Source organism: Carlito syrichta, unplaced genomic scaffold (genome assembly GCF_000164805.1).
Source record: "Carlito syrichta isolate Samal-C Ts95f unplaced genomic scaffold, Tarsius_syrichta-2.0.1 Scaffold288211, whole genome shotgun sequence".
NCBI lineage: Eukaryota > Metazoa > Chordata > Mammalia > Primates > Tarsiidae > Carlito > Carlito syrichta.
Genome location: NW_007232307.1, coordinates 73,502 through 100,127, shown reverse-complemented (window position 1 = coordinate 100,127; position 26,626 = coordinate 73,502). Strand labels below are relative to the sequence as shown.

Below are 26,626 nucleotides of genomic sequence, written 5' to 3'. Positions count from 1 at the left end.
CGGGATTTTGAGGCTTTAGTAATGTTATGATCATCATTGTGAACGGTCACTGCACTTTAACCTGGGCAACACAGTGAGATCCTATCTCTTTGGAAAAAAAACGCCAGAATAGTAACTGCCTTGTATAAGAATGTAAAATCTTGTAGCATTTGTTAATACAGGAAAAAAAAAAAAAGCAAGCTATATGACCACCACAGAAGAGTGGCAAATTCTATCTAGAATACAGACACTCCTACTCCAAGATTCTAAAAAAAACCTGGATAGTTTTTGGAAAGCAGATTTATTGAGAAGACAAAGAAGCTCCCGTAGTGGGAGGAGACCCGAACGGGCTGCTCACTTTTCAGTCTTTTAACACCACTGTCTAAATACAGTCTTACTCTGCAGGTGGTCTATATATGGACTGAAAACATTTGTACACCCAATCATGAATTTATTGAAACAACACGTATGGGACACTAAAGTTACAAAAATGGTAAGATTCTCAGCCCTTGAGTGTTTGAGATTTTATCATGTATGTAATTAAATTCTGTAAACACATACATCAAAGTCATATAGCTTTTATAAAAACCCAAATGGAAATTCTAATGAGTTTAAAAATATTCTAAAGATGATCTTATGAGGAAGAATTCAATATTCATGTTATTTGTTGAACTTTCAGACCACTTCAGAGGTCATCATTTCTCTTAAAATCTTGTGTCCTGCCAGAACCATACAGGATTCTTCCTGAAGTCCACTGACCTTTTTCCACTTGAAAGATTCTCCCACAGGGCTAAGAACCAGTGGTTGTTTTCTGGGAGAGCCCTTGTTTTCACCTATTATCCTGGCATATTATCTGGCTTATCTTTTGTTCCACATTTTTAAGGTAAGTATTAGCTACAATAAAATAAGCCAGAATGAGTTTAGTAGACCTTTGTTTTATATACTTCCAGATTCTTTCTTGGTCTTATCTACTAAAATGCATGTGCACTGAACAAAGCTCTCTCTACAACACATGCTCAAATCTGAGACTAGCAAACTTCTTTCTGGTCCTTTTCAGACAGAACATAAACATCTTTTTAAGGTCAGCATACAGAGTTCGCTGATAACAAAGTATACTTAGATATGAAGGCCTTACCTACCAACTCCTCCAGCCATGGATGAACAAAATATTCACTGCTGTTTTCTGCTGGCTACTTAGTGTGTACCAATCAGGCATGCTATAATAGTGGTTTCTGGATTCAAAGTTGGCAGGGTAATGGGTAAACATGAAAAATTTATACACATAATTCAGCAGCCCTGTCTTAAGAGTCAATGCTTTTGCATAGTATAACTAAGAGATCTGACAATTAAGTTCACGAACTTATCCTACAAAAAGTACTGCATACCTCATTGCTGAATTATCACTTCGGTCACCTTCTAAGTACTCCTCTTGGGACACTATGCACTGATGTCAGCGCCTAGTCCACCCATCAAAGCTGCCGTCATATTACCTTTGATTTCCTGAATGTCATCAAAATGTCTTCTTTCAATATTTCCTTTATCTTCAGGTAAAGAAAAAAGTCATTGGGGACCAGATGAGGTGAGTAGGGAGGGTACACCAATACAGTTATTTGTTTAATGGCTAAAAACTCCCTCACAGGCAGTGCTGTGTGAACTGAGCATTGTTGTGATATAAGAGTTTCTTTGGGACTATTTTTGTACATACCTTTCTCATGCCAAGATTTTCAGTTAAGATTTGACTGGTTCTCTATCAATGTTTAATTGGTCTGCTATGCTTCTCAGTCAGTTGATGAATTTTTGCAACGTTTTTGTCAGCTGTCTGGTCATCCTGACTGACTTCATCAGTGACGCTTTCTCTCCTCTCAGAAAAACATTTAATCCATTTGTACATTGCCACTTCCTTCATGGCATTATCCCCATATACTTGGATTACCATGTCCCTGATTTCACCTCCACTCTTGTAAGTTTAACAAGAAATTTAATGTTTGCATGTTGCTCTGATTCAAACTGACATCCTTTACAATGACAGCTCTGATGGCCATTCCAGAAAGAGTTCCAAAACTGCTTTGATGGGTGGACTAGGCGCTAGCACTGGTGTATAGCTTCCCAAGGGGAATACTTCAAAAAGGACTGCAATGAAATTCAGCAAAGAGGTATGCAGCATTTTTTCTAGGGTGAGTTTGTGAACTTGTCAGACCGTGTATTTCATTATCTGATAACATCACAGTTGACAGTTTTACATTAATTCCTTTTTATTTGAAAGTTCTCTTGTGATTTTATGAAAAAATTAATAGCTGTCACTACATTGACTCCATCAACAGAACAACAACTTTACAAATAGTTTAATTTTAATGTTGGTCTTATACTAGTTTCAGAGACTTCATATAGATAATGCTTTGATTCTTTTCATTCACTACACAGAATAAAACCAAAACTTTTTCTGAGACCATCATGTCAAACATAAAACACCTGATTGTATCCCCCCTTCTTTTCTTCTTCTTCTTTTTTTTTTTAAAGAGATGAGACACCTTGCTATGTTGCCCAGGCTGGTCTTTAACTCCTGGTCTCAATCCTCTTGCCTTGACCACCCAAAAAACTAAGATTATGACCTTGAGGCACAACACCCAGCCCCTAAACCACCTGATAATTGTGAAATCTATTATAAAAGAAATTAAACAAAGATAAATTGTTATGAATCTGGATGGAAAATAAGTTATTTCTGAATCAGAAACATTCTTGGATTGGTTATAGTCAAATCAATCAAAAGAAATGCAGCAGTTGTCTAAACTCAAAAATTTAAATATATACTATATAACATGTAAAATGCGACACTGGCTAAAAAAAAATCTAGACAGTAGTCTTTTTGCTGTAATCAGGATTTTAGAAATAAAGTTTCAGAGTTCATATAACTACTACATATATCAATATAAGGGCCCTATGCTGGCACTGACAGGGAGGGTAAGGGGATAAGTGAGTCCTCTTAAGTTTTGTGCATTTTGTTTAAAATCCATTATAAATTATAAAACTCAATTTCTGTTGTTTGCGTGTAGGCAGAATAAAAGATGTTAAGATTTTTGGCCTAAGCAAATAAGGCTTGGAATTGGCATTAATTATAATCATCAACTTGAAGATGAAGCTTGTGGGCTGATATAGAAACACCATTGAAATCTCCAAGTAGACACTCGATTAGAAAAGTGCACATGCAAATTTAGGGTAGGAAGGACAGGCTTGGAGCAAATATTAAATATAGTTAATATATAGATGATAATTATAGTCATGAGACTCGATAATAGCGCTCTGCTATTTAAAAAAGAAAAGATCCTGGGAACAAACCCTAGACTAATTCAACGCTAATAAAGAGAGCTGGTACCCTGAAAGTGAAGAAGAAGAAGAAGAAGAAAAAGACCTTTAAGGAAAAAGTAGTAATCAACTGTATCTAATGCTAACAGACCAAGAAAGAAAGACAGCCACATTAAGTAACATCACAGAAAGAATAACTACAGCAAACATTTGCCTTTCTTTCAAAATACACTTCAGAAAGTGGCCTGTTCTTCAGGAATAGTGAGTCTAGGTTAACTCTACTAAAAATATGGCAGTAGAAGAGAAGAATTTGCCCTGATATACCCAATTCACTTTTGAAACTCATTACCAACTGCTTATGAGGTTACCAAAACAAACCAGAAATTTCAAAACTCATAATTTTAAGATGAGAAATCAGAACAGATCTTTACATGCTTGACTGCATATATTCTCATGTTCAGCATACTAAAAAAATGGAAGAAAATTCATTCCAAATACTTTTGATTCTGATCAGGAGGAATTAAAGAAATATGCATCTCAGAGTTAAACAATAACAAAGCTGTGGTTTTTAGCTTTCTTTTTTTTTTTTTTTTTTGAGTCGGGAGTCCCACTCTGTTGCCCAGACTGGGGCACACTTCCGGCCACTGCAGTCTTTACCCACTGGGCTCCCGTGATCCTTCTGCCTCAGCCTTCCAAGTAAGCGGGGATTACAGGCACGGGCTACCACACCCGGCTAATTTTTGATTTATTGTAGAGACGAGGTCTTGCCAAGTTGCCTGGGCGGGTCTTGAACCCAAGGGCTCAGGCAATCCACTAGCCTCGGTATCCCAAAGTGCTGGGATTACTAACTGAGCCACCAAGTCCAGCTGGTTTTTAGCTTTCATAGAAATCTTACAAGCTGGATTAGAAGAAACATTAAATAACTGAGCCAAATCAATACTTAAAACACATATTTTTTGTCTGAATTAGCTATTCACTATTAAGCAAGTAACTTTTTTCTTTCCTTTTTTTTTGAGTTAAGAGCCTCACTGTCACCTAGTTGGAGTGCAGTGGCAGGCTCACAGCAATCGCAGCCTCAAAATGCTGGGCTCAGGCGATCCTTCCGCCTCAGCCTTCCGAATAGATGAACTACAGACACACACTACCACGCGTGGCTAATTTTTTGATTTATTGTAGAGGTGAGGTCTCACCAAATTGCCCGGGCTGGTCTCGAACCCCTGAGCTCAGGCAATCCTCTTACCTCTCAGCCTCCCAATGTGCTGAGATTACAGGCTTGAGCCACCGCACCCAGCCACAAATAACTTTTTCATAAACCAAATTAAGTCTCAAGATTAGTTTTCAATTCTATGATCACCCAAACTTTTATCACAGTGGCAATCTATTTTAACACCATGTAGAGACATAAACTTTATTGCAGTTAAGAAATCAAGCAATCTAATATAGAGAATTTCCTCATATTCCAAAACTTGTTAACAAGTTCTACTGTAACTGGTCACCAAAGAAAGATAAACCAGAGGCTGGGCTCGGTGGCTCAGCCTGTAATCCCAGCACTGTGGGAGGTTGAGGCAAGTGGATTGCCTGAGCCCGCAGGTTCGAGACTAGCCCAGGCAACTAGGTGAGACCTTGTCTCTACAAAAAATAAAAAAAAAATTAGCTGGGCGTGGTAGCATGCACCTGTAGTTCTGGCTACCTGGAAGGCTGAGACGGAAGTATCGCCTGAGCCCAGCAGGTCGACGCTGGGGTAGCCATGAGTGTGCCACTGCCCTCCATTCTGGGAGACAGAGTGAGACTCTGACTCAAAAAAAAAAGATAAACCAGAAGTTAAAGAATAAGAGGAGGCTGAGGTGAGTGGATTGCCTGAGCCCGTGGGTTCGAGACCTGTCTGGGCATCTTGACGAGACATAATCTCTACAATAAGTCAAAAATTAGCCGGGCGTGGTAGCGCACGCCTATAGTTCTAGCTACTTGAAAGGCTGAGGCGGAAGGATCGCTGGAGCCCAGCAGGTCGAGGTTGTGGTGACCAGGAGCGGCCACTGTACTCCAGTCTGGGTGACAGAGTGAGACTCCAACTCAAAAAAAAAAAAAAAAAAAAAAAGAATAAGAGGTCTATTTGAAGGTTAAAAACTGACCTCAAAACTACCCAATCTCCCCTTTCCCCACAAAACATTAAGGATAAAGATCTGACTGCCAAAGTGCTAGTGAAATCCAAATGTAATCTTACATATGCAATTAAAATGAATTGAATTAATTTATATTTTATTATATATTTAATATTTATTTACATATTGTTACATTAATATGTAATTAATATACATTAAATTTATAAATTTAAATTTAACATATTAAATTAAAGACAGCATTATAAAACAAGGAAATGCACTTCCCAATAATGGTATGTCTGGAGTCTCACTTTTCATCTCAGAACCATTATTTCCTAGGTTTATTTTCCTCATCTCTAGAAATGGCTATTTTTACAGATGTTCAAAGAAAGAGTACTCTGGCAAACTACCTGGCACATAACCTATCAGATACTCAACAAGCAGACCATTTGTATACTGCCCACCTTGAAGGCCAGATTTCCTGAGTAATGCTTCAATTCATGTTATTAAACAAAGCAAAACTGCTCCATACATAGGCCACATAATACAGCCCTAGTTCATTTAAATTTTTGACCTATATGACGTATCTTTATGCTCAGCTGCCTAAATGCTAAGCATGTGAATACAAGTACTACTGAAATGAATGTTTAAAAAGTTGACAACACAATCAAGTTTCTTATATTTATCTACACCAAATTACCACAAAATGTTACATTTTGAATCTAGTAATACTTGTTAAAATGTCTGAGAAACATCTAGCAGTTATTTTAAATTAAAAAAAATCAATTCAATGATGGTTGCTCTAAACAAAATACCCAATAACAAGGCTGGAATAATTTCATTTATTAAAAAGAAAACTGAAGGTCAGGTCAGGCATAGTGGCTCACGCCTGTAATCCTGGGGCTTTGGGAGGCTGAGGTAGGAGGACCACTTGAAGCCAGGTGTTCAAGACTAGCCTGGGAAACATAGTGAGACTCTAGCTGTACAAAAGATTAAAAAACAAAATTAGCTGAACATGGTGGCACACGCCTATAATCCTAGCTACTCAGGAGAACTGCTTAAGCATGGGAGCTCAAGTTTGCAATAAGCCAGGACAGTGCTGCACTCCAGTCTGGGTCACAGAGTTGAGACTGTTGTTAAAAAAACTGAAAATAGGAAAACTATAAAGTTGAAAGTCACACATCTGAATTATGAAGTTTTTTATCAGTACTGATATGTATAAATCTCTAAATGCTAACATATATATTAACCCTTTAGAGTGAAAGTATAATTTCATCTAGTTAATGGTGAATTTCAACTCTTCATGCCCATAATTTTAGGCTTTTACTCTCAGATTATTTCTAAATGGCCTTATTTTCCAAGTTCTTCATGAACACGATACCGCGTTAGTAATTATCAAAGATCTAAATTTAGGCTAATAAACTTACATATTTATCTACTTTAACTTTAATATGGAAAAATGACCGAGGTATTTAAAAAAATCAAAACAAAAGATTTTTTAAAAGATAACAATGCTTTTCTGGTTTTACCACTTTTCTTTCTGACCCTTTAAATATTAATCACACCATCTATCAGTACTTACCTTTGAGATAACAAATACTTTACATAACATTATTGTGCTCACAAAATAAGCAATTAAGACACAATACCTTAGCAAAAAAAAAAAAGAGAGAACAGAATAATTCACAGCAGATGTTCTTCTTTGTAGTACACATTTTGTGTACTCAATAAACCATCTTACTTCCTTACTCCAAACGTGATTTGGATGTAAACAACCATAGAATTTTGTTCCTCAGCCCAAGACCTAACCTAATTAGTCCCTTGTCCATCCCTGCCCAAGACTTTCTGAAATGAAAGCTGGAAAGCATACTCTTCTATTATCAAGAGCTGTAAGAATATGATCCAGAACTCTTGGCAGGCATATTCCCTGGAATTATATGGTGAGGCCAGAAGCCAAAGAAAAAGAGACAACACAGAGTTGGGATACAGATGTGCAGTTTCAGTCTCTGAGTTTGTAGCTTCTTCTGGTTCCTATGATATTCCTTTGATTATTAACTATCCCAGATTCCTTCTAACAAATTCCTTACTTGATCTGGGTTACACAAAAGAAAAAAAAAAACAAACATAAAATTGTGGAGATACTCATACTAAGAAAAATGCTACTCCATACCCTTTTCCAATTATGTAGATTTTATCCCACTAGAATACAAATTAGTGCTTGAATTTTACTGAAAAACACCTAAGAGATCGAAGCAAACTCTCGAATTTAAATTTGAGGGAACAAGATTAGCTTTCAATCTATCAAAGACACTAGAGGCTAATTTAAATCCATTTCAAGGCCAGGAGCAGTGGCTCACTCCTGTAATCCCAACACCCTAGAGCCCAGGAGTTTGAGACCACCCTGGGCAACAGAGCAAAACCTTGTCTGTACAAAAACTCAACAAATTAGCTAGGCATGACTGCATGAGCTTGTATCCAGCTACTCAGAAGCCTGAGGTGGAACCTGGGTGACAAGAGTGAGACCACCAACCAAAAGAAAACAATAACAATTTCAAAATGAATATGTCATGTTAAACTATTAGCTAAAATTTCACCAAATTTTTTTACTCATTCACATGAGCACTGACTTTCTGGTGCCAAGCATGTTAGGTGTGAAAACACCAAGACAAATATGAATCCTTGCCCAAACAGACTGAGCTAACAAAGCAGGCACAAGACAAAAAAAATACATACTTCACCAACCTACATACTTAAAATAAAGGCATTCAAATACTATGCGAATCCTGGAAAAGTAACTACTAACTTTGGTTGGGCTTAAAACAGTGACATTTGAGCTGGGTCTTGGAATCATAAGCAGGCATTCACAAAGAAAATATGGGTAGAGAAACATTCTAAGTAGAGAAACTCAAAAGTCAGGGTATGAAAGAACACACATAAAAATCTGCTTCAAGAACAAGTACTGTAGTTTGGTATACCAGACACAAGGTACAGTAAGAATGTGGCAGATGTGGCTAGAAGATAGATTAGAGCAAGATCTTTTAGAGGCCTTGAACTTAGTCAAAGACTATTCAAAAAGCAATGGGAATCCACTGAGAGTTTTTAAGTAGAAATAAAATCAGATTTGGGATTTCTTGTACTAGCAGTAGTATACCACTGATTCTTTTAATTTTACCCTTATAACTACCTTATGGAAACAGAGCTCATCTCTACTTTACATTCTCTCCTTAAGAGGGGAGAAAAGAATGATTTTAAGAGTTTGAGAGTGGAACACACTAAGCTTCAGGATAGGCAGAACAAAGTAGCATATCTACCAGACAACTTGAAAAAATAACTAGAGATAAGTTTCAAGAAGGCTCCTTTTAAAGATTTTTTTGTAGAGACAGGGTCTTGTTATGTTGAACTCCTAGCCCCAAGCAATCTTCCAACCTCAATCTCCCAAAGTGTTGGGATTATAGTCATGAGTCACACCAAGCCTGGTCCACTCCTTTCTTAATAGGATGCTCTTGCATCAAAGATGTACTTAAGTTAAATAGTTGGATATAGTATTTGGTAAACTAGAGAAAAAAACTTTGTCTCAAACCAACTCTCCATTACTCACTGTCCCAAAACGAACAAGATATGGAAAATCGATGTTTTCTGTAAATGCAATTCGTCCATAACTATGCAGTTAGTCTGTATCTCACTATATTTAATATGAGTCTAGTGTTACCTATTTTTCAAGTTATATGGCCTTTAAGTGGAAGCCAAGTGAGAAAACAATTCTGTTCCACTGCAAGAAACTATTCACTGAAATTGAGATCAATTTCCAATGATATACCTCAAAATTTTAAAAAGTTGTAATTCTCAGGTTATAAAATAATTTGAGCTTAAGTTTCACAGGCTTCACAGACAAAATCAGTTTATAAAATTTGAAGAACTGAAATTGTCAGCTTGTTGCTTCCTAGCAACAGGGAACAGAAAGGACAGCACATGCACAGTACCTGTAAAACGTTAATAGTCTGCTGACCACCACTCACCCGAGAACATTACTCAACTATTAAGACCACTAAAACAAGAAAACAGTTGGTGGGGAAAATGACATATACCAAGAGTTGCTAAAGGTTCCACTCACCTAGAAGGGTCACTAAGATAAATCAAGGACATACATCCAGTACAGCTCTAAGAAACTGTACTGGATATGAAAGGTTGGATACTTTTTTTTCCATGGTGTGCTCTTTTAGGAAAATGCTCTCTTTCTAGGATAATCTTCTTCTGAACTGCTTCTCCTGAAACTTCTGCACACCTAGCTAATGTGAGAATCCAGCTTTGTCCCCTAAAAAATACTTGTCTTTAAACACCTAAAAAAAACTACAGGAAAATAAGACATTTCTGCCTTCTAGGTAAATGAAATCCTCAAAGCTCTCATTGTCTAGTTTACCACACCAGGTTAAAATACTAGAGAGAAATTTGGGATAGCAGACTTTACACATCTGAACTATTTCCTGAAGACCTGGTGGGCACCATAGTAAAACAAAACAAAACAAACACAGGAAAAAGGCATGATTCAAGGCATTTGTTCACCATGAAAAATCACTAAAAAGGTAACCAAGAACAGGTTCACCTTAAACCAGTAGTGAGTCATTCTTTTTTTTTTTGAGTTGGAGTCTCACTCTATCGCCCAGACTGGAGTGCAATAGCATGCTCCCGGCCACCTCAGCCTTGACCTGCTGGGCTCCAATGGTCCTTCTGCCTCAGCCTTCCAAGGAGCCGGAACTACAGGCGTGTGCTACCATGTCCGGCTCATTTTTGATTTATTGTAGAGATGAGGTCTTGCCAAGTTGCCCAGGTAGGTCTTGAACCCACGGGTTCAGGTAATCCACTAGCCTCAGCCTCCCAACGTGCTGGGATTACAGGCTGAGCCACCAGCACAGCCTGCGGTGAATAATTCTAATCTGGAGGCACAGGATTGAACAGTAATAGGTTTGGCCACTACACTTTTTATTTTGAAAACTCCTTTTATTAGATTTGTGAGAGAAAGCCTGCAAACAGTTTAGTCTGAGGAAGACCTCTGCTTCAGTCATTATGGGATACGGCATCTCTGACAGTTGATTGTTGGGGAGATAAAATATGAAAAAGTTGACATAGACATAAAAGTCTAAGCATACTGCTAAATTGTTTTTGCCTTCTCTATATCTTCCTCACTCAATGATGGTTGGTATTATCAGTGAAGCAACCAACAAAGTCTATAAAAAGCAAGAGGTCAAGGTATTGTTAACATTAAAGGCCTGAAAGGATGTTAGAGAAGTGTAAGAAATGGTCCCTACCACCAAAAAGCTTGTAAATTGGAAATACTAACAATATTTTTGAATAATGCAGCAATAGAGCAGTCATGTTACAAAGCCTCAAGTCAGAGTTTAACATTCTGTGAATTTTCTTTCAATGATAATCACTACTTGTTTATCAGATCAACATAACTAAAACGGCAGCATTTATGAAAACAAAGTTTCTAATAAACCCTGCTACTGAAGTATAATTCCATAAATAACTTATTCTAGTTTGCCCAAGTTCCATCACTCCCCCATGGCTTGTCAAAAAGTAAACCGCTGGTTACAGTGGCAAGGCCAACTTCATAGATTACACTTTTAAAAGAACAATCATCTCTATTGCATTCCACAAATCACTTGTTACCTCAATCTCTGCCATTTATTTGTACACCATCACATAAAGATCATAAAGAGGACTGAATGAGTTCCATTTCCTAGCAGCACTTTCGGGAAAACTTAAAGCTTAGTCCACCACCGAAAGGTACTTTCTTGTATTTTACAAGAGTCCATTATTCAGAACTAAATTTGACTTAATGAGATTTACATGACTGTGAATTAGTACCATAAAGACAGCCATTTACCTCAAACCTATACTGAGCAACACAAAACACAACCCAGGGGACTGGATGAGATGCGATGAGATGAGAGAATGGCGTGGGAAAGCAAGGGGAATAAGTGCCTTTATATGAAACTTTGAAATAATCACCCTCGGGGAAGCTTTCCAACCTAGCAAACACAAAGGTTCAGACCAATGACAGAAATCAATTAGCTGCCATCAGGCAGATAATAACTACTATAATTGTTCATATAACAATCAGGTTTAAAATCTTTGTTAACTTTAATGTTGCAAAATTTCTATAATAATACAAATGTCAATGAAGGAAAAAGACTCAGAAATGCACGGTTACCAGCAGTTATTTCAAGAGAAGGATGACTGGCAAAGGTTTTTAAGATCTGAACAATTTCACAGAACTCCAAGTTTAAGAATCAGAAGAAACAGTCCCTTTCAAACACATTTTAATTTGTAATTTCTTTTGAGAAATCCTGAAAGTTTTATCTTAAGGATTAACAAGTAGGTGTCTCAGTGCCTCATTACATCACTGACAAGGTATTAAGCTTCCTGTTTAGTTGTAATTATAGGTGACACAAGCATACTTATTCATAAGACAAGGTACTAAGAATGGCTTGAATCAATACTACAATGCTTTTCTCTTTAGATCACCTTGGAAGTTCAAATCACCTAAGACTACTCAAAAGCTGTTCTTTTGTAGACATTATCTGAAATGAGCAATGACATGAAAGCAAATAAGGCATTTTTTTATGGACACGAAAAACAAAAATTAACAGCAGTCCAATGGTAAAAAACATCCAATTATACATTAACCATGAAATTAAACCAAGGTCAGGATTAATGTGAATAAGCATGTGATAGAAGTAACCAAGAAATAGCGAATCACAATTGAGAAACCTAAAAGGTTAAACACAACAAATTCAGTCATCAAAATTTTAGCTGTAGATCTCTGAATGATACAAAACAAGACTGTGTTGAAAGTACAGTAGGGAGATAAAAGCAGATGTTAGAATAAAGTATAAATATACTTCCCTGAACTTTTCCCTCCCCCACATAACAAGGCTAATAAGGGTTTAGTTCTGGGAATAAATCTTGTTTAATTATCGTAAATTTACTAATAAAATATTTATCAAATGCATTCATTCTTAATTATACTATTCAATTTTAAAACAATTACTACAGCAACACCACAAAATTTCCAGTTTAAGAGTGAAAAGTTTAATTTTGGTGATTTCAAAATACTGGTTTGTTTTGGCAAGAGGAATTAAATAGTTATAAATACAAGATAAGCCACACTGTGACAATAAAATGTAGTGCAGAGGGGACATTTAAATAAACCTTGCATGCTAGGGAAATGGGACTGTGGGTACAAGGCCTGCTGAAATTCAAGGGAGAACAAAGTAAGGTGCCAGTTAAGAGAACATGAGGTGAGTATACTGGGTAGATATTCTATTTTTTTAGAAAATAAAAAATATTTGATTTTTTTCTGGAGTTTGAAGTTTCAGTTTTTCTGCTTTTGTTTTCCACAAAATAAAAAAAGCCACAAACTTTTCTTAAAAATAAATAAGTAAATGTTTCCCTCACTAGATTTGATATTCTTGAAAGTACTGAGCTGTTCTAAGTGACAAACACCTATTCATGTTTATATGCTTATTTTCTCCACTCAAAGCAGAGATTCTCATGGGTTATGACAGTCTTGCTCATTTTTATCCTCTGGGACTAGACTACTGTGTCTAACAGATTATGACCTCAGTTAAGTACTGATTAAATAATTACCCCCTGTATTTGTGGTTCTAATCAGTGTAGCTTCAGAATCATCTAGAAAACATATAAAAAATTATACCCGTTTCCAGAGAAAATGATTTAGTAAGACTAAAAATTCACATAGCTGCATTTAAAAATTCTGAATATTCTAGTATAGAAATTTAACTTGTCAAAAGCTACATACTATAATATGCAAAAACTGCTATAAAAAAAGAATGCAAAAACCGATCTAGAACTTGAGAGTTTAATCTCAAATATTTTAATCACAGTGTTAAGAAACTAGTTTCTGCCAGCTATGGTGGCTCACGCTTATAATTCCAGCACTTTGGGAGGCCGAGGTGAGAGGATTGCCTGAGGTCACAAATTCGACGCCAGCCTGGGCAACTTGGTAAGACCTCATCTCTACAATGAATTGAAAAATTAGCCAGGCATGGTGGCACGTGACTGTAGTTCCAGTTACTTGGTAGGCTGAGGCGGAAGGATCTCCTGAGCCCAGCTGGTTGTGGCTGTGGTGGCTGTGAGCGTGCCACTGCACTCCAGCCTGGGCAACAGAGTAAGACTCCAACTCAAAATAAAAAATAAACCAAATAAAAAAAATAAAAACAAGAAACTAGTTTTTTAATAGAAAGAGATTACAGCAAAATGCTTTGGAGAATCCTCAAGAATTGACCGTATCTTGGACAACAAGGGGCATCCGAACTTAGTGAGTTAATGCATAAAGCCTGATGCAACACTCTTTATCCCAGTGACAGCAAGAACATTCAATTTTATATTTGTGCCAATAACAAAAACTAGAATTAACAATGTAGATGAGCATGATGAAAGAAAAGCAGTGTCAGTCACGCATTTTCAAAGTAAATATTGAGGTCATTATATGATCAGCCTTCTTTAGTCACAACTGTCCTATATAGTAAGTTAGCTGGCTATAGGACAAGACTTGAGGACCATAAATCAAATGCATGCAAGACAGTTTATACAGCCTTTAAACCAGTTGGGTACAAGAAGTGTACTTTGTTCACTCTAAGATACCCCACACACTTAACTGGCACATACTAGTTTCCAGTCCTTGAAAAGACTACCCCAAAATAATTAACTTCTACTTTCAAAACACATTAGCTAAAATATTAATTCACAAATAAGCTCCAACCTAGGAGAGTAAAGCGAAATTTAATTTAAATGTGAAGTGGGAGGAGAGAGAGCTTATATCAGATAGCAAAAACTAAAACCACATTCATTAACAAATAGTAACTGAAATGATTCAAGAAAAAGCTTGAAGCTGGGTTAATTTTCGCCACTTTGGGAGGCCAAATCACTTGAGGCTAGGAACTCGAAACCAGTCCGGGCAACTTAAGGACACTGCATCTCTACAAAACTTAAAAAATAATAAACTGAGCATGCTGGCATGAGTCTGTAGTCCTAGCTACTAGGGCAGCTGAAGCAGAGGAATGCTTGAGCCTAGCAGTTCAAGGTTACAGTGAGCTATGATCCTGCCATGGCACTCCAGTCTGAGTGGCAGAGTGAGACCCTGAGTGAGTATGAGAGAGCGAGCAAACGCGCTTGCTGCCACACTATCTAATTTCAACCTCAGTCTTACTAGCTGTGACCAGACAAATAACCTCTCTGTGCCTGTTTGCCATTAAATTCTGATCTGTCTCACAAGGTTGTCTTGAGGATAAAACCAGTCAGAAGTGTCTGGTACACAGCAGAGACTGTAATGTCTTAACTATTGTTAGTAGCAGGCAATTAACACATACAAAAGAAAACATGCTTGAATGACAAAAGAAAGGATATGCAAAAGTGTAGTGGTTAAGAGTACACAGTATGGAGCCAGGCTGCCTAGTTTCTAATCCCAATGTCACAACATGAACTTGAGCCTTCTTTTAACCTCTCCGTGCCTTAGTCTTTTAACTTCAAAATAAAGAAAATCATACCTACTTCCTAGGTTTGTTATGAGATTAAATGATTAATACAAGTGCTTACTTGTAACAGTTCTGGCACATCACAAACACTGAAAACATGAGTTATTTTTTAAGGCTTGGTTCACATTAGATATTAGGTAAAATTCTCTTCAAATGTCCCCAAAGCACATGTACTGTGGCCACTTCGTTTAACAAGAGTGGCAAAATTGTCTAAATTTGACTTCAACACTAATCAACTTAGAGGGCCACTTATTTTGACTCCTACTGTTTAATATAAGCCCTATTTAAGACCACACTACAAACTTGTTCAAATAAGGAATACAATAAAAAACTAACAGTAAAGTTATTTGATTAGTCTTAAGAAACTGTCAACCAAAAAACAAATTATAAGAACATAAGCTGCTAGGCATAGCGGCTCATGAACTTTGGGAGGTAGAGGCAGGAGGACTGCCTGAGCCCAGGGGTTGATGCTAGCCGGTGAAACTTGGAGAGGCCTCGTGAGTCAGGTGTGTAGTTCCAGCTACTTGGAAGGCTGAGACGGAAGGACTGCCTGAGCCCAGCAGGTCAAGGCTAAGGTGGCTGTGACTGTGCCACTGCACTCCAGCCTGGGCAAGAGAGATCCCCTCCTCCCCAAAAATGCTGAGGAAAATAAGACATAAATTCAAAAGCTTGATCAAAAGAACTACAAAAGATTAGGAGCATTCCAACAAGCATTTCAATAAAATATTAGTGAGGAATAGACTTAATATTCATATTCAAAATTGGAGGGCTTCAGACAAAAATAATTTCAAAATAAATAGGTAAATGACACAAAAATACCATACTGGCCTCAGTGGTTACTTGACCACACTTCTAGAGTAGAACTGATTAAAACAAAGAGCATTTCCCCTTCAGAGGTGTCCACTCAATAACACTGTTTGGATCTGGGATGTTATTAAAAAGCTGCCTCACGTGATTCTAACAGCAACAGCTGAAAACCAAATCACATGCACACGTCAAAATTTCTGTACGTTGAATCAGTAGTGTCTCGCATAAACTGATTTTTCCAACATGGAAAAATCTGTGCATCATGTCTCTGTATGTAACTCTTCAAAATATTTACAGCAGGAGATAATCTGGAATTAACCACGAATACTAGACCAGAAGTCAAAGTTCTTTAGTAAAAAAAGTTTTTGAGAATTATAAATTGTGGTATTAAAATAGTAGTAATAACTATGAGTGTACTGTGCCAAGGGCCTGCTTAAGGCCACATATTAATCCATTCAACCTTCAAAACAAAATTGAGAACTTAAAACTTGTTGTTTACTGTGGCCACCCCAACATCTAGAACAGTGCCTGGTACATGTTAGGTACGCAATCATTTATTATTGATATTTAACAAACACCCATCTTATAGAGACACACAGATAAACTTGCCCAGAGCTAGAATTCTAACAGGAACATTCTGATGCAATGTTCACACTTTTAACCATTATGCTATATTGCCTTTCTAGAGCTTTTAAATCATTAAAGTGGTGTCACAGCAGCTGGGTATCACCTGTAAAAGAAAAGAAATCAATGAGACCTTCCTTTATAAATGTTCTGTTCCACATGAACAAAAAGCTATGGATTTGGAATTATTCCACTACTTAGTGAAGAAACTAATTCCCATAGAAAAGGTTTTGATTTGTACTAAATATTATGCTCTTGGTATTAAATACACTGTAAAATACGACTATGCTTCTCCAATGTGTTGCTAGTCCTTAAGGTGTTCATGGAAAGGGGTTATTTTGAAAACAATCCTTTTTACTTTTAACTCTTAACTCCTACAAAGTTTTTCTTCCTCTTCATTTCACAAAGGCAAGGGATTTAAATTTGTATTTCGCATAACCCACAAATGATGATGCAATGATGATCTAAACAAAATTCAAGACTTCAGCATCCATATATTAAACTTCAGCATCAATATATTAAACCTTCATCTTTCACAAAGTATCAGTTTCGCCAAATAAACTCGAGTCATAATTAAGTACATGCAGATTAAGCAGCATCAGGTCTATTCTGGTAAAGGCAAGTTCTTGCCATTCTTCCCATAGTGGAATCCTTAAAAAAGTAACCTATCAAAACCAAAGTTTCTAAACTACCACCCCCCTGCCATTTTTCTAGTAAGGCTGAATTTACTCCATGACATTTTTTCAAGCTAGCTGTAAATACTCCACCCTCCTCGATTGTGCAAGAACCAAATACACCACACAAACACCAGTCACAAAAAAGGAAATACAGACTGAGAGTTTGGATTTAGGTAAGTCTTGAGAAGGGGGGTCTTAGAGCAGTGCAATCTGATGTAAAAGTTAACATTTAACAAAGAATATCTTTTCAAATTATTACGAAAGGAGATGCCGGAAAGAGCCTAAACCAGTTAAAGCAGCCGCCATCTTAAAATGCGGGATAGAAGTTAAGAGCAAGAAAATGAGACTAAACCACTGGAGGTGGAGGTTCCGTTCACTCCCAGAGCTCCGAAAAAATCTTAGCTTTTCAAATTAAATCGATAGTTTACTATCAAGCCACATTTTCCGTAGTGAAACAATCTTCCCCAAGAGTATTACTAAATAGGACGAAGCACAAATAGGTACTTCTAGCTTTCCCTTACTGCCATCTCAACCCTCACTTCCCCCCTCCCTAGCGGGAAAAAAAGGGAGCTTCCAGAACGCTTTTACATCAGTTCCCAGTGTGCCTCGGAAAAACAGCTTCGGGTGAAAAGCTCAGCTACAAGACATAGGAAGTGGCAACCTTGGGTCACTCCATCTCCTCCCAACCGCACTTATTCTCGTCTAACCTGCCTGGAGTCGTCGAAGTTGCCGACTAGGCTAATTTCCAGTCCTTCAGCAGCCAAGGAGACTTCCATCCCGACCCCCAGTCAACTTCGCGAACCGACAGATTTCTTCTCTCTTCTCCGAGTTTCCTTTCTTTCCCCCACAAGGCCAAGAGCCTTGATCTCATAACTAAAATAAGTTTTCAAGCACCACGAGCAGGAAGCGCCATGACATCTGCTGGACCGTCTCTCCGCAATTCCGACCCGATAGGGAACTCTTCTTTAAGCAGCAGACCGAGGCGCCCCAAGTCACTCTTCCCCATCCCACACTTGCGCCGATTCCACCGATACACACTCAAGATGCCTCACTTGCCAGAAGTGTTCTCGGTTCCCCAGCTTTACACCTCATTTACTCATATACTCGCGTTCTCCATCCTCCAAGGGAACGAACGACCCAAGAGGTATTTCCAAAATTACACTTCCCTGTCACCCCCACGCTTTCCTCCAGGCCTGAGCCTTTCTTTCCTCCCACATCCCCATTCCCTCCAGTCCCCACGGGTTACCTTATTAATCCGTTTCAGCGCCATAGTCTGTGCTTTTCGTCTGGCTCCTCACTATCTCGGTGTGTGCTCAAAGGTCCGGCCCAAACTCCTGATTATCCGGGTGGCGGGGAAGGATTGTCTCGTCTCACAGCGGCTCTGCCAGATATAGGCGCCTTTCGCAAAAACGGACTAGATCAGCACTCGCGCCAGCCCCGGAGAGACCCTGACGAGTCCAGGTCCCTAAACACGGTCGCGGTCCGGAGTGGGTGGGGTGGCGCGGCACAGCCACTCGCCGCCGCCTCTAGGCCCCGCTCTCGGCCCAGAGTGAAGGCGAAGGCGAGGGCGAGGGGAAGAGCCGAGGGGCGGCTACAACTTTAACTCCCCGGCCTCGCGAAAGGAAGAGACCCGAGTGGGAGAGGAAGAGGCGTCGGAGAAAGGGGTGGGTGCGGGGCAGGGTCCGGAGCCCAGCAGAGGAGGAGCCGGGGCCTAGTCGGCGCTATGCCGGCGTCACTAGGGCAAAGAAAGGCAAGGGGGAGGGGGCGGCGGGAGGCTCGAGCCCGATACCGGGCTTCTTTCGGTTTCAGCTCAAAGGTGCGGCCGAGGAAGCGAAGGAAATAAAGGAAGACGGGCTTGCAGTGTGAGGCCGTCCCCGCAACCGGAGCTATTCTATGTCGCCCCTGACGCCACCGTACACTCCGCCTTCCAGCGCGCTCTCGGGCGCGCGCCCGCCCAGCCACCACCACGCGCCCGTGCTGCCCCCGAGGCTCCGGCTCCCGCACGAGGACGCGCCCATTCCCCCTCCTCCTCAGCAGAAGGGGCCGCGGCTCCTCCAGCCTTCCCACCCTACCCCACCCAGCCAAAGGCTGGAAGCTCAAGCCACCCGGGGCCCGTATCTCCCCTCTTACCCGGCCAGCCACTGGGCCGGCCTTCCTTCCCTTCCCCTAGCCGTCCACACCCACGCGTACAGAGGGGCCGGGGCCTCCCTCAAGCTGCGGCCTCGGCCTCCTCCCCGCGCGGCAGCTGGTGCCTCCCCGGCCCTACGGGGCTCACGCGCACGACACAGCCACAAGATGTCCGCTCTGACGGAACTACTGCCAGCTGCCACGCTCCGCCCCTCCCCCCCCTCCTGCCTCTTCACCGCCGCGTATCAGTCCGCCAACGCCGCCGTCGCGAGCACAGGACGAATCTGAGGGTGAAGGCAGGCGGTTGGCTTCCCACGTCCAGGGCTGAGCGACTCTCAGTCTGCCAACCCCTCTTCCTTCTCCTTTTCGGAACAGCGCCTTCTTACTAAAGAAACTGGAGGTTGGACCAGGAGGGCGGGGGACGGAGGCGGGTCATGGGCTGTGGGGGAAGGGTAGACGAGTGGCGGAAACTCTTAGACTCAGAGAAGCATCGAGAACCGGAAGGAGACCATGAGAGGAAGGTAACAGAAGCGGCAGCTACGCGGTCGAGCCCCACGCCCCTCCCAACTGCGTCCCCTGGTTTCCTCACTTGGTATTGAGGAGGCGACTCTCGCGAGACCGTCGTGGCTGGCTAACCGGAGAGGCGGCTCTGCAATGACTTAAGGGCAGTTTTGTGCGCTCTTCTTGGTGGGGACCCGCCCCCAAGTCCACAAACTCTCGCGAGATGCAGGGAGGCACCGGCTCGAACTGGGGCGGGCCACCGCCGGGAAGCACCGCCCCTGAATGCTTCTGCTGGTGGGTGGAGGAGGAAATGGAATTCTCCCTACTGGTAAGTGCGCGCGCCGAGATAGCCCTCTCACGCGCCCAATCAGGAATGCGCGGTGGGAGGTACCACGGCTTCAGGACTAGATACCTTTAGTCGAGGCGGAGCAAGGTTCTTGAGGTTTCCGGTGGAGCAGGTGAACCGTATTTGCTTGCCTCCCCAGTACCTGGTTATCCGGCGGAGGCGGCGCTCCTCGAAATGCGTACGTACAGTAATTTGAAATGGACCCGGCCGGCCGCTGATAGGAGCTCCCACGTGCCGAAGCTGAGTGCTTTTCTGACCCTGAAGAATCGATACGGAGGAGAGCGGGCCTTTAGATTGAATTCCAGAGTTAGAGCAGCCTCTGAACCAAGCTTGACTGTGAATTGATGAGGACAGGAGGCCTGGGGAGGGGAACTGTCCACCCGTCTCTGTGGTCAACGCCACCGTCCGCCGGGGTTTAGGCGTGGGAACAGGGTTCACATTATCTCTTTCCTCCCGTTGGCTCAGTTTTTGAGTCAGAAAGGTGAAACCCAATGAAGACATCATGCAGAGTTTAGGGTCAGGAAAACTCAGTACAGTACTTCCTGAAATATCCAAGATATGATTGGCTAGTTTTCATAGGAGCCGTAAAGTATGGGGAGATGATTTCGCTCTCAGTGTATCCTTCAGGCAAAAGTAGTAAGATCTTAGTTTTTAAAAGGAATTTAAAGGCGGGTAAGCGCTGACTCGCTTAAGGTTTTTTAGCATTCCTTAACTTACAGAAGTTGGAGGTCTTTAAGAATTACTTGGAAACGTGAACTTGTTTTAAAAATATACTTTGGCCGGGCTCGGTGCCTCAGCTTGTAATCCCAGCACTTTGGTAGGCCGAGGGGAGTGGATTACCTGAGGCTGGGGGTTCGAGACTAGCCCGGGCAACTTGGAGAGCCCTCGTCTCCACAATCAAAAATTAGCCAGGCGCGGTAGCGCATGCATGTAGTTCTAGCTACTTAGAAAGCTGAGGCGGAAGGATCCCCGGAGCCCAGCAAGTCGAGGCTTGGGTGGCTTGGGTGTCCATGAGTGTGTCACTGCTCTCCAGCCTGGGCAACGGAGTGAGACTCCCAACTCAATAAATAAATAAAATATATTTTAAAAATATGTATGTGTGTATGTATGTGTATATATACACATACATATTTTTAAAAATTCTTGCAGATAGCGTTACCTAATAAAAACGTCACAGATCAGCGATAAATGGTCTAATGTCTACAGTTCGAGTGACCATATACTGCCACTAGAGCAGTTAGGTAAACTGTGCTTCTAAAACTAGTGTCTATAGGAACTACCTGCGGTTTTGGTCAACATGTGATTCTGTTCAGTAGTAGGCCTGGGATGGAGCCTGAGAATCTACATTTCCAGCAAGCTCTCAGGTGATACAGATTTTTCTGACGTGAACTACACTTTGAGGAGCAAAGCACGTACTGAGGTGCTCACTTCATGACCTGGTGGACACCTCTGCTGCCTTCCTCCTCCCTGAATAACATTTCCTGTGTTCTCTGTTCTAGTTAGCCAAATTTGATAGAGTAATAGGATTAGGCATGAGGGTAAAAGGGGAAACCCGGTTTGAGTTCTTGCCTACTACTGCCCATTTTTGTGACAATTGGTTTGGTTATTGCCTTCTTAGTCTTTCTTCATTACTAAACTGTAATAATAACTGTTCTTTCTCACAGTTCAAATGCCATGATGTATGTTAAAGCACGTTTTAGACTCTACAGTGCTGTATAAATGTAAGTTATTAAAGTAACCAGTCAGACATTAACTGGCCATAGTGTGAAAAAAAGGTATAGTAATAATAAATATAGATAGTGTTTGTGGATTGTGTCATGTATCAGATACCATACTTATTAGTTCCCTTTTACACATGAAGAAACTGTGGCACAAGTTAACTTACTATCCTAAGGACACGCCTCTACAAAGTGGTAGAAGTAGAATTTGAGCCCATGCAGTTATCTTCAGTGTTTTAACTGAATGGAGTTTCATTTTTATCTCTTAATTTAGAAAGAGTAGGATGTTTAATTCTTCTTTATTTTTATTTTTGAAGTTGACTTTTTTAAATTTCAGTAATTTAAGGGGATACAAATAATTCTTGGTAAATTCTACTTTAAATGCCATCTGAATCTAATTTTATTTTACTTATTTTTCCCTCTCTTTGTTTTGTTCTTTCAGAAGCCAAGGAACAAGGATGGTAGGAAACATTCCTACATACCCAAAGGGGGATCTCAAAATATCCAGGGAGGCTCATGAAGAAAAGCCCCAGAGAAGCCAATTTGTATTACCCTTATCTAAATAAGCTTCTGTATGAAAGTATATTGGAATATTAATGCTGTGGATTAACAGAGCATAGTAGACTGGGACAAATTTGAGGACAGAGTTCTTAAATTTTTGTGCCACAAACCACTTTTGCAGTCAGGTAATGCCATAGACCCTTTTCAGAATAATATTTTATATGTGTAAAATGGAATTCATTGCATTATAAAACATTTGAAATGCAGTTATCAAAATATTAAGAAAAAATAAATTTGTGACAGGTATATATGAGGGACCCGCCCCCCAAAAAAACTGGAATTGTAGTACAGGCTTCCCCTGCCAGGTAAGTGTTCTAGCAACCCATTGGCATCAGTGTACCAGCTAGCATTGTTGTGAAATGCTGCATTTGGCCTCAGTGAATTTTCTTTTGGAGATTCTTTCAACGTGTTTGCCCATTTTATGAAGGGTGATTTACAAGCACATCTGTGCACACTGCGCTGAGTGTTCAGCTTTTTTTGACCGAAAACAGCATGACCCCAGTGCCCCGCTCTCCTTGTTTACCCAATGTTGCTCAGAATCACTTTTTTGTTTGTTTATTTCCGTGAATGAAAAAAGTTCTCAGAGAGAAATGTTTTGCTGATGTGGAAGAGGTAAAACAAAAAAATGGCAGAAGCACTACAAGCCATCAAAATTGATGAGTTCAAAAACTTTTTGAGCAATGGAAAAAGCATCTTGATAGGTGTATTACATCAAATGGAGAGTGTTTTGAAAATGGCTAAAGTTTAAACATGTAAGAATAAATACACAATTTTTAATTTAAAAACTCGGGGGGGGGGTTGGGTCCCCCCATTATATATGCTTTAACACAGTAAGATCTGGTGGTAGGTTGAATTACAACCAAAATTTTGAAATAATGATGAATATCAGTGATATTTCCAGAGTTTGTAGCAACTGTAATGTGATACAAAGAATCTGTGCTTTCTTTTGGCAATGCAGAGGTAGGTACAGCTAATACTGTTTGTTGCATACATTTATAATTGAAGGAATGCTCATTTTTAGTAAGAAATTAGTAAAAAAAAAAAAAGATGTAATAGTGGTTCATCAAGAAAAAGTTTAATTACAACCACTATACTCTCCTTATGAAGGCAGGGAAGTGTGTAATAGGTTTAGGAAATAGTTTTATACCATTAGTTGATTTTTCTTTTTCTTTCTGTGAGTACCTATAAAGGTACCCCATGGAAAATTTAATTATCCAGAGTGATTCACTTCCCAAGTACTCTGGATAACTTAGGTTTTATTTTGTCACACTTATTACATGCCTTGTAAATGAAATGTGTTGGAAGAATTACAAAATGAAAATAATCAAGTATGAAATAAATTAAGATATATATTTAAATTTTTTAATAGACCGGGCTCGGTGGCTCAGCCTGTAATCCCAGCACTTTGGGAGGCCGAGGCGAGTGGATTGCCTAAGCCCATGGATTTGAGACCAACCAGGGCATCTTGGTGAGACCTTGTCTCTACAAAAAAAAAAAAAAAAAAATTCAAAATTAGCCAGACGTGGTAGAGCATGCCTGTAGTTGTAGCTACTTGGAAGTCTGAGGTGGAAGGATCGCCAGAACCCAGCAGGACGATGCTGGGGTGGCTGTGAGTGTGCCACTGCACTCCAGCCTGGGCGACAGAGTGAGACTCCAACTAAAATTTTTAAAAAAAGGTTTTTAAATAGATTTGAATAATTATTATTTGGAGTACTTGTTATATGCTGTGTCCTTCAATTCATTATCTTGTAAACTCCCCATTATACAGCTGAAAACACTAAAGGTTATATAGTTAATAAGAAGATCTAGGATTTAAACCTAGACAGTCTAACCTTAAAGTACACACTCTTGACCACTAAGCTGTTTGATTATTAGTCTTTCAACTGTTAACCAATATTAATTTTCCTGTTAGTGCAACACATATTTGCTACCTCAAAATGTTAATGTGCTTTTAGTAGTCCAAGTAAAATTTTACTTAGCGACTAAAAGGAATTTTCTAAATTCTTTACAGTGATATTGGTTATATTCAATACCACCTTTAAATAAGTGGGCCACCAATTGGGGCTAAAAAAGTTTCATTTTACAGAAATTTTTGTTGTAATGGACTTTTGCTTCAAAAACAAAATTTACCCATGCCTTTTTCTGCTCTCCAAACATACTTTCACACCTGAAATCTAAACCTTTTAAAAAATATTGACCACTGTTGTTGCCAATAGCAAGTTCTGCCTCTTGTCACTTGCAGGACAAAATGAACAAGCTTAAGATGGAAGGAGAATGACTCTATTCCAAGAGCCCATAGATGGGGAAATGGCCAGGCTCATGCCTCAAAACAAAATTTTAGGCTGAGAGTAGGGCATTTTAAAGGGAAAGAATGGAATGAGGAGTATCTGGGAGCGGCACAGGGAGCAGATCTTGCTATGATGGTTATCTTGAATTGTTGGCTAGTACTGTCTCAATTGTAGCCAGGTAGTAGATAGATAACCTTCAGGTGACCTTTAAACAATGGAGAATTCTGTAATGGGGGGTCTCTATAGTTTGTTATTCTCTGGAATTTCTCAAACAAGTACACAATTAGATTAGAAAGGGGGAAAAAATCTTTAAAGTGTAGGCTAAGAGAGAAAAGGCCTTAAAACCAAGAGGTGAAGTGGAAATTCCCCGTCACAACCCCTCACTGTTAAGTTCCATTCCATTTCTATGGAAAATGGGCAAAGTAATTGATCCAGTTGCTTTCTGCATAAAGAGAGTGTTAATGGAACTGATCCACTTGGAGTTTGAGATAATCTCAAGTACCTAAACTTGTGGAAGGAACTTGTTGGAGGTTTTATTATGATGTGAGGACACAGGAGCTTCTGTGAGAGCCAGTCCTGTAATTCCAAACAGAGTGTACAGCAACAATAGAATCTATAGCAACAGAAAGGGACAATAAGCAGAATAGCAGTCACTCTGTATATTCAGTTTTCCATTTATTAGAAAGTTGACCCAACTATGTCATCAAGGGTTCTTGAGACAGGGTTTTTACAGCCCAAATGTGGGTGTCTAATGCTTGTATAGCCCGAGCAGTATTATGAGAATATAACACTCTGGGTTATACAGACAATATTCAGTCTGAATCAGTGCACAAGTGACCTTTGGGGAGAATGTTTAGGGCCACTTGCTTGATTTGTCACCCTTCTCCAGTCAGAAGGGTGATAGCATGGTGAGGGTTGTTAAAAGTGGCAGCAGTATGTTTAGCTAGGGCTTTTACTTGCATAGTTTTTCTTAAGTAGCAATTTCAGGTCTTTTTGTTTTTAGATCTTTAGAAGGATTCAATTTCCTGTTTGAAAAGAATGTAGGACCAGGTCTGTGGGATAAGTATTCTGTTAGAAGCAAACACATGAATGGAAGTTAGTATAATTGCTTAGATCTTAACATATTTGGCAATCTTTCTTTTTTAAATTTGTTCTCTGCTGTCAGTTGTGGGGATATGATGACATGTTGGCTACATGTACTTACCCTTTTTCTCGCATGACCTTAGGTCCTGTTTGTAATTTGTTTCTTACTGTCATAGAATGTGACCTGTAATTCTTAGGATTTCTATTTTTTTTTTTTTTTTTGAGTTGGAGTCTCACCTGGTCACCCAGACTAGAGTGCAGTGGCCGCTCCCGGCCACCGCAGCCTCGCCTGCTGGGCTCCGGCATTCCTTCCGTCTCAGCCTTCCGAGTAGCCAGAATTACAGGCGTACGCTACCACGCCCGGCTGATTTTTTTGACTTATTGTAGAGATGAGGTCTCGCTGCCCGGGCGGGTCTTGAACCCACGGGCTCAGGCAATCTACTCACCTCAGCCTCCCAAAGGCGCGGGATTACAGGCTGAGCCACCGAGCCCGGCAGGATTTCTATTTCAACATTAGACTGTATGAACTTAAGCCTGGAAAGAATTTAAGATTTAGTGCAAATTTAGAAAATAGCAAATATTCAAAAATAATGAAGAAAAGAATCTAATAACAGGTATTCTATAGTTTCCTTTTAAACATAATTTTCTTTCTAGTATCCTATTTTTATTAAAGATTACTGATAACATATACTTTGACATACCAGAATTATAGAGATCTCATACAATTTTTGACTAAAACACATATAGATACAACTTGAACATTCTTTTATATTTTTTAATACTTCCTGTACGATTCTAACATATAAAATAAGCCAAATATGTCTGTCTTGGACTTTAGAAAACCAAATATCTAAAAAAGTCTTAAAAGGTCAGAATGACAATTAAGAAACAAATACTGATATTGGTAAGTTTGTCAAATATCAAAGATATTTAAAAATTTTTTATCACAAAATAGAATC

The 26,626-nt window shown here is 39.8% G+C and overlaps 1 protein-coding gene across 16 annotated transcripts in view; it reads right to left on the bottom strand.

The window, feature by feature from the left end:
• Nucleotides 1–25,107, bottom strand: part of UBE2D3 (ubiquitin conjugating enzyme E2 D3) — a 42,539-nt gene extending 17,432 nt beyond the window's left edge. For 3 of the 16 annotated variants that reach the window (XM_021710164.1, XM_008053500.1, XM_021710175.1), the window contains exons 1-2: nt 19,234–19,662; nt 18,290–18,441 (exon numbers count right to left, since the gene is read on the bottom strand). In XM_021710164.1, coding sequence (XP_021565839.1) covers nt 18,290–18,313 — 24 coding nt within the window. In that variant the 5' untranslated portion in view covers nt 18,314–18,441; nt 19,234–19,662. Of the gene's footprint in view, nt 1–224; nt 233–1,038; nt 1,069–17,058; nt 17,378–17,564; nt 17,645–18,289; nt 19,989–25,092 lie in introns of those variants that run through there. The other 13 variants (XM_008053501.1, XM_021710165.1, XM_021710170.1 and 10 more) reach the window with 12 other exon arrangements.
• Nucleotides 25,108–26,626: the final 1,519 nt, after the last annotated feature.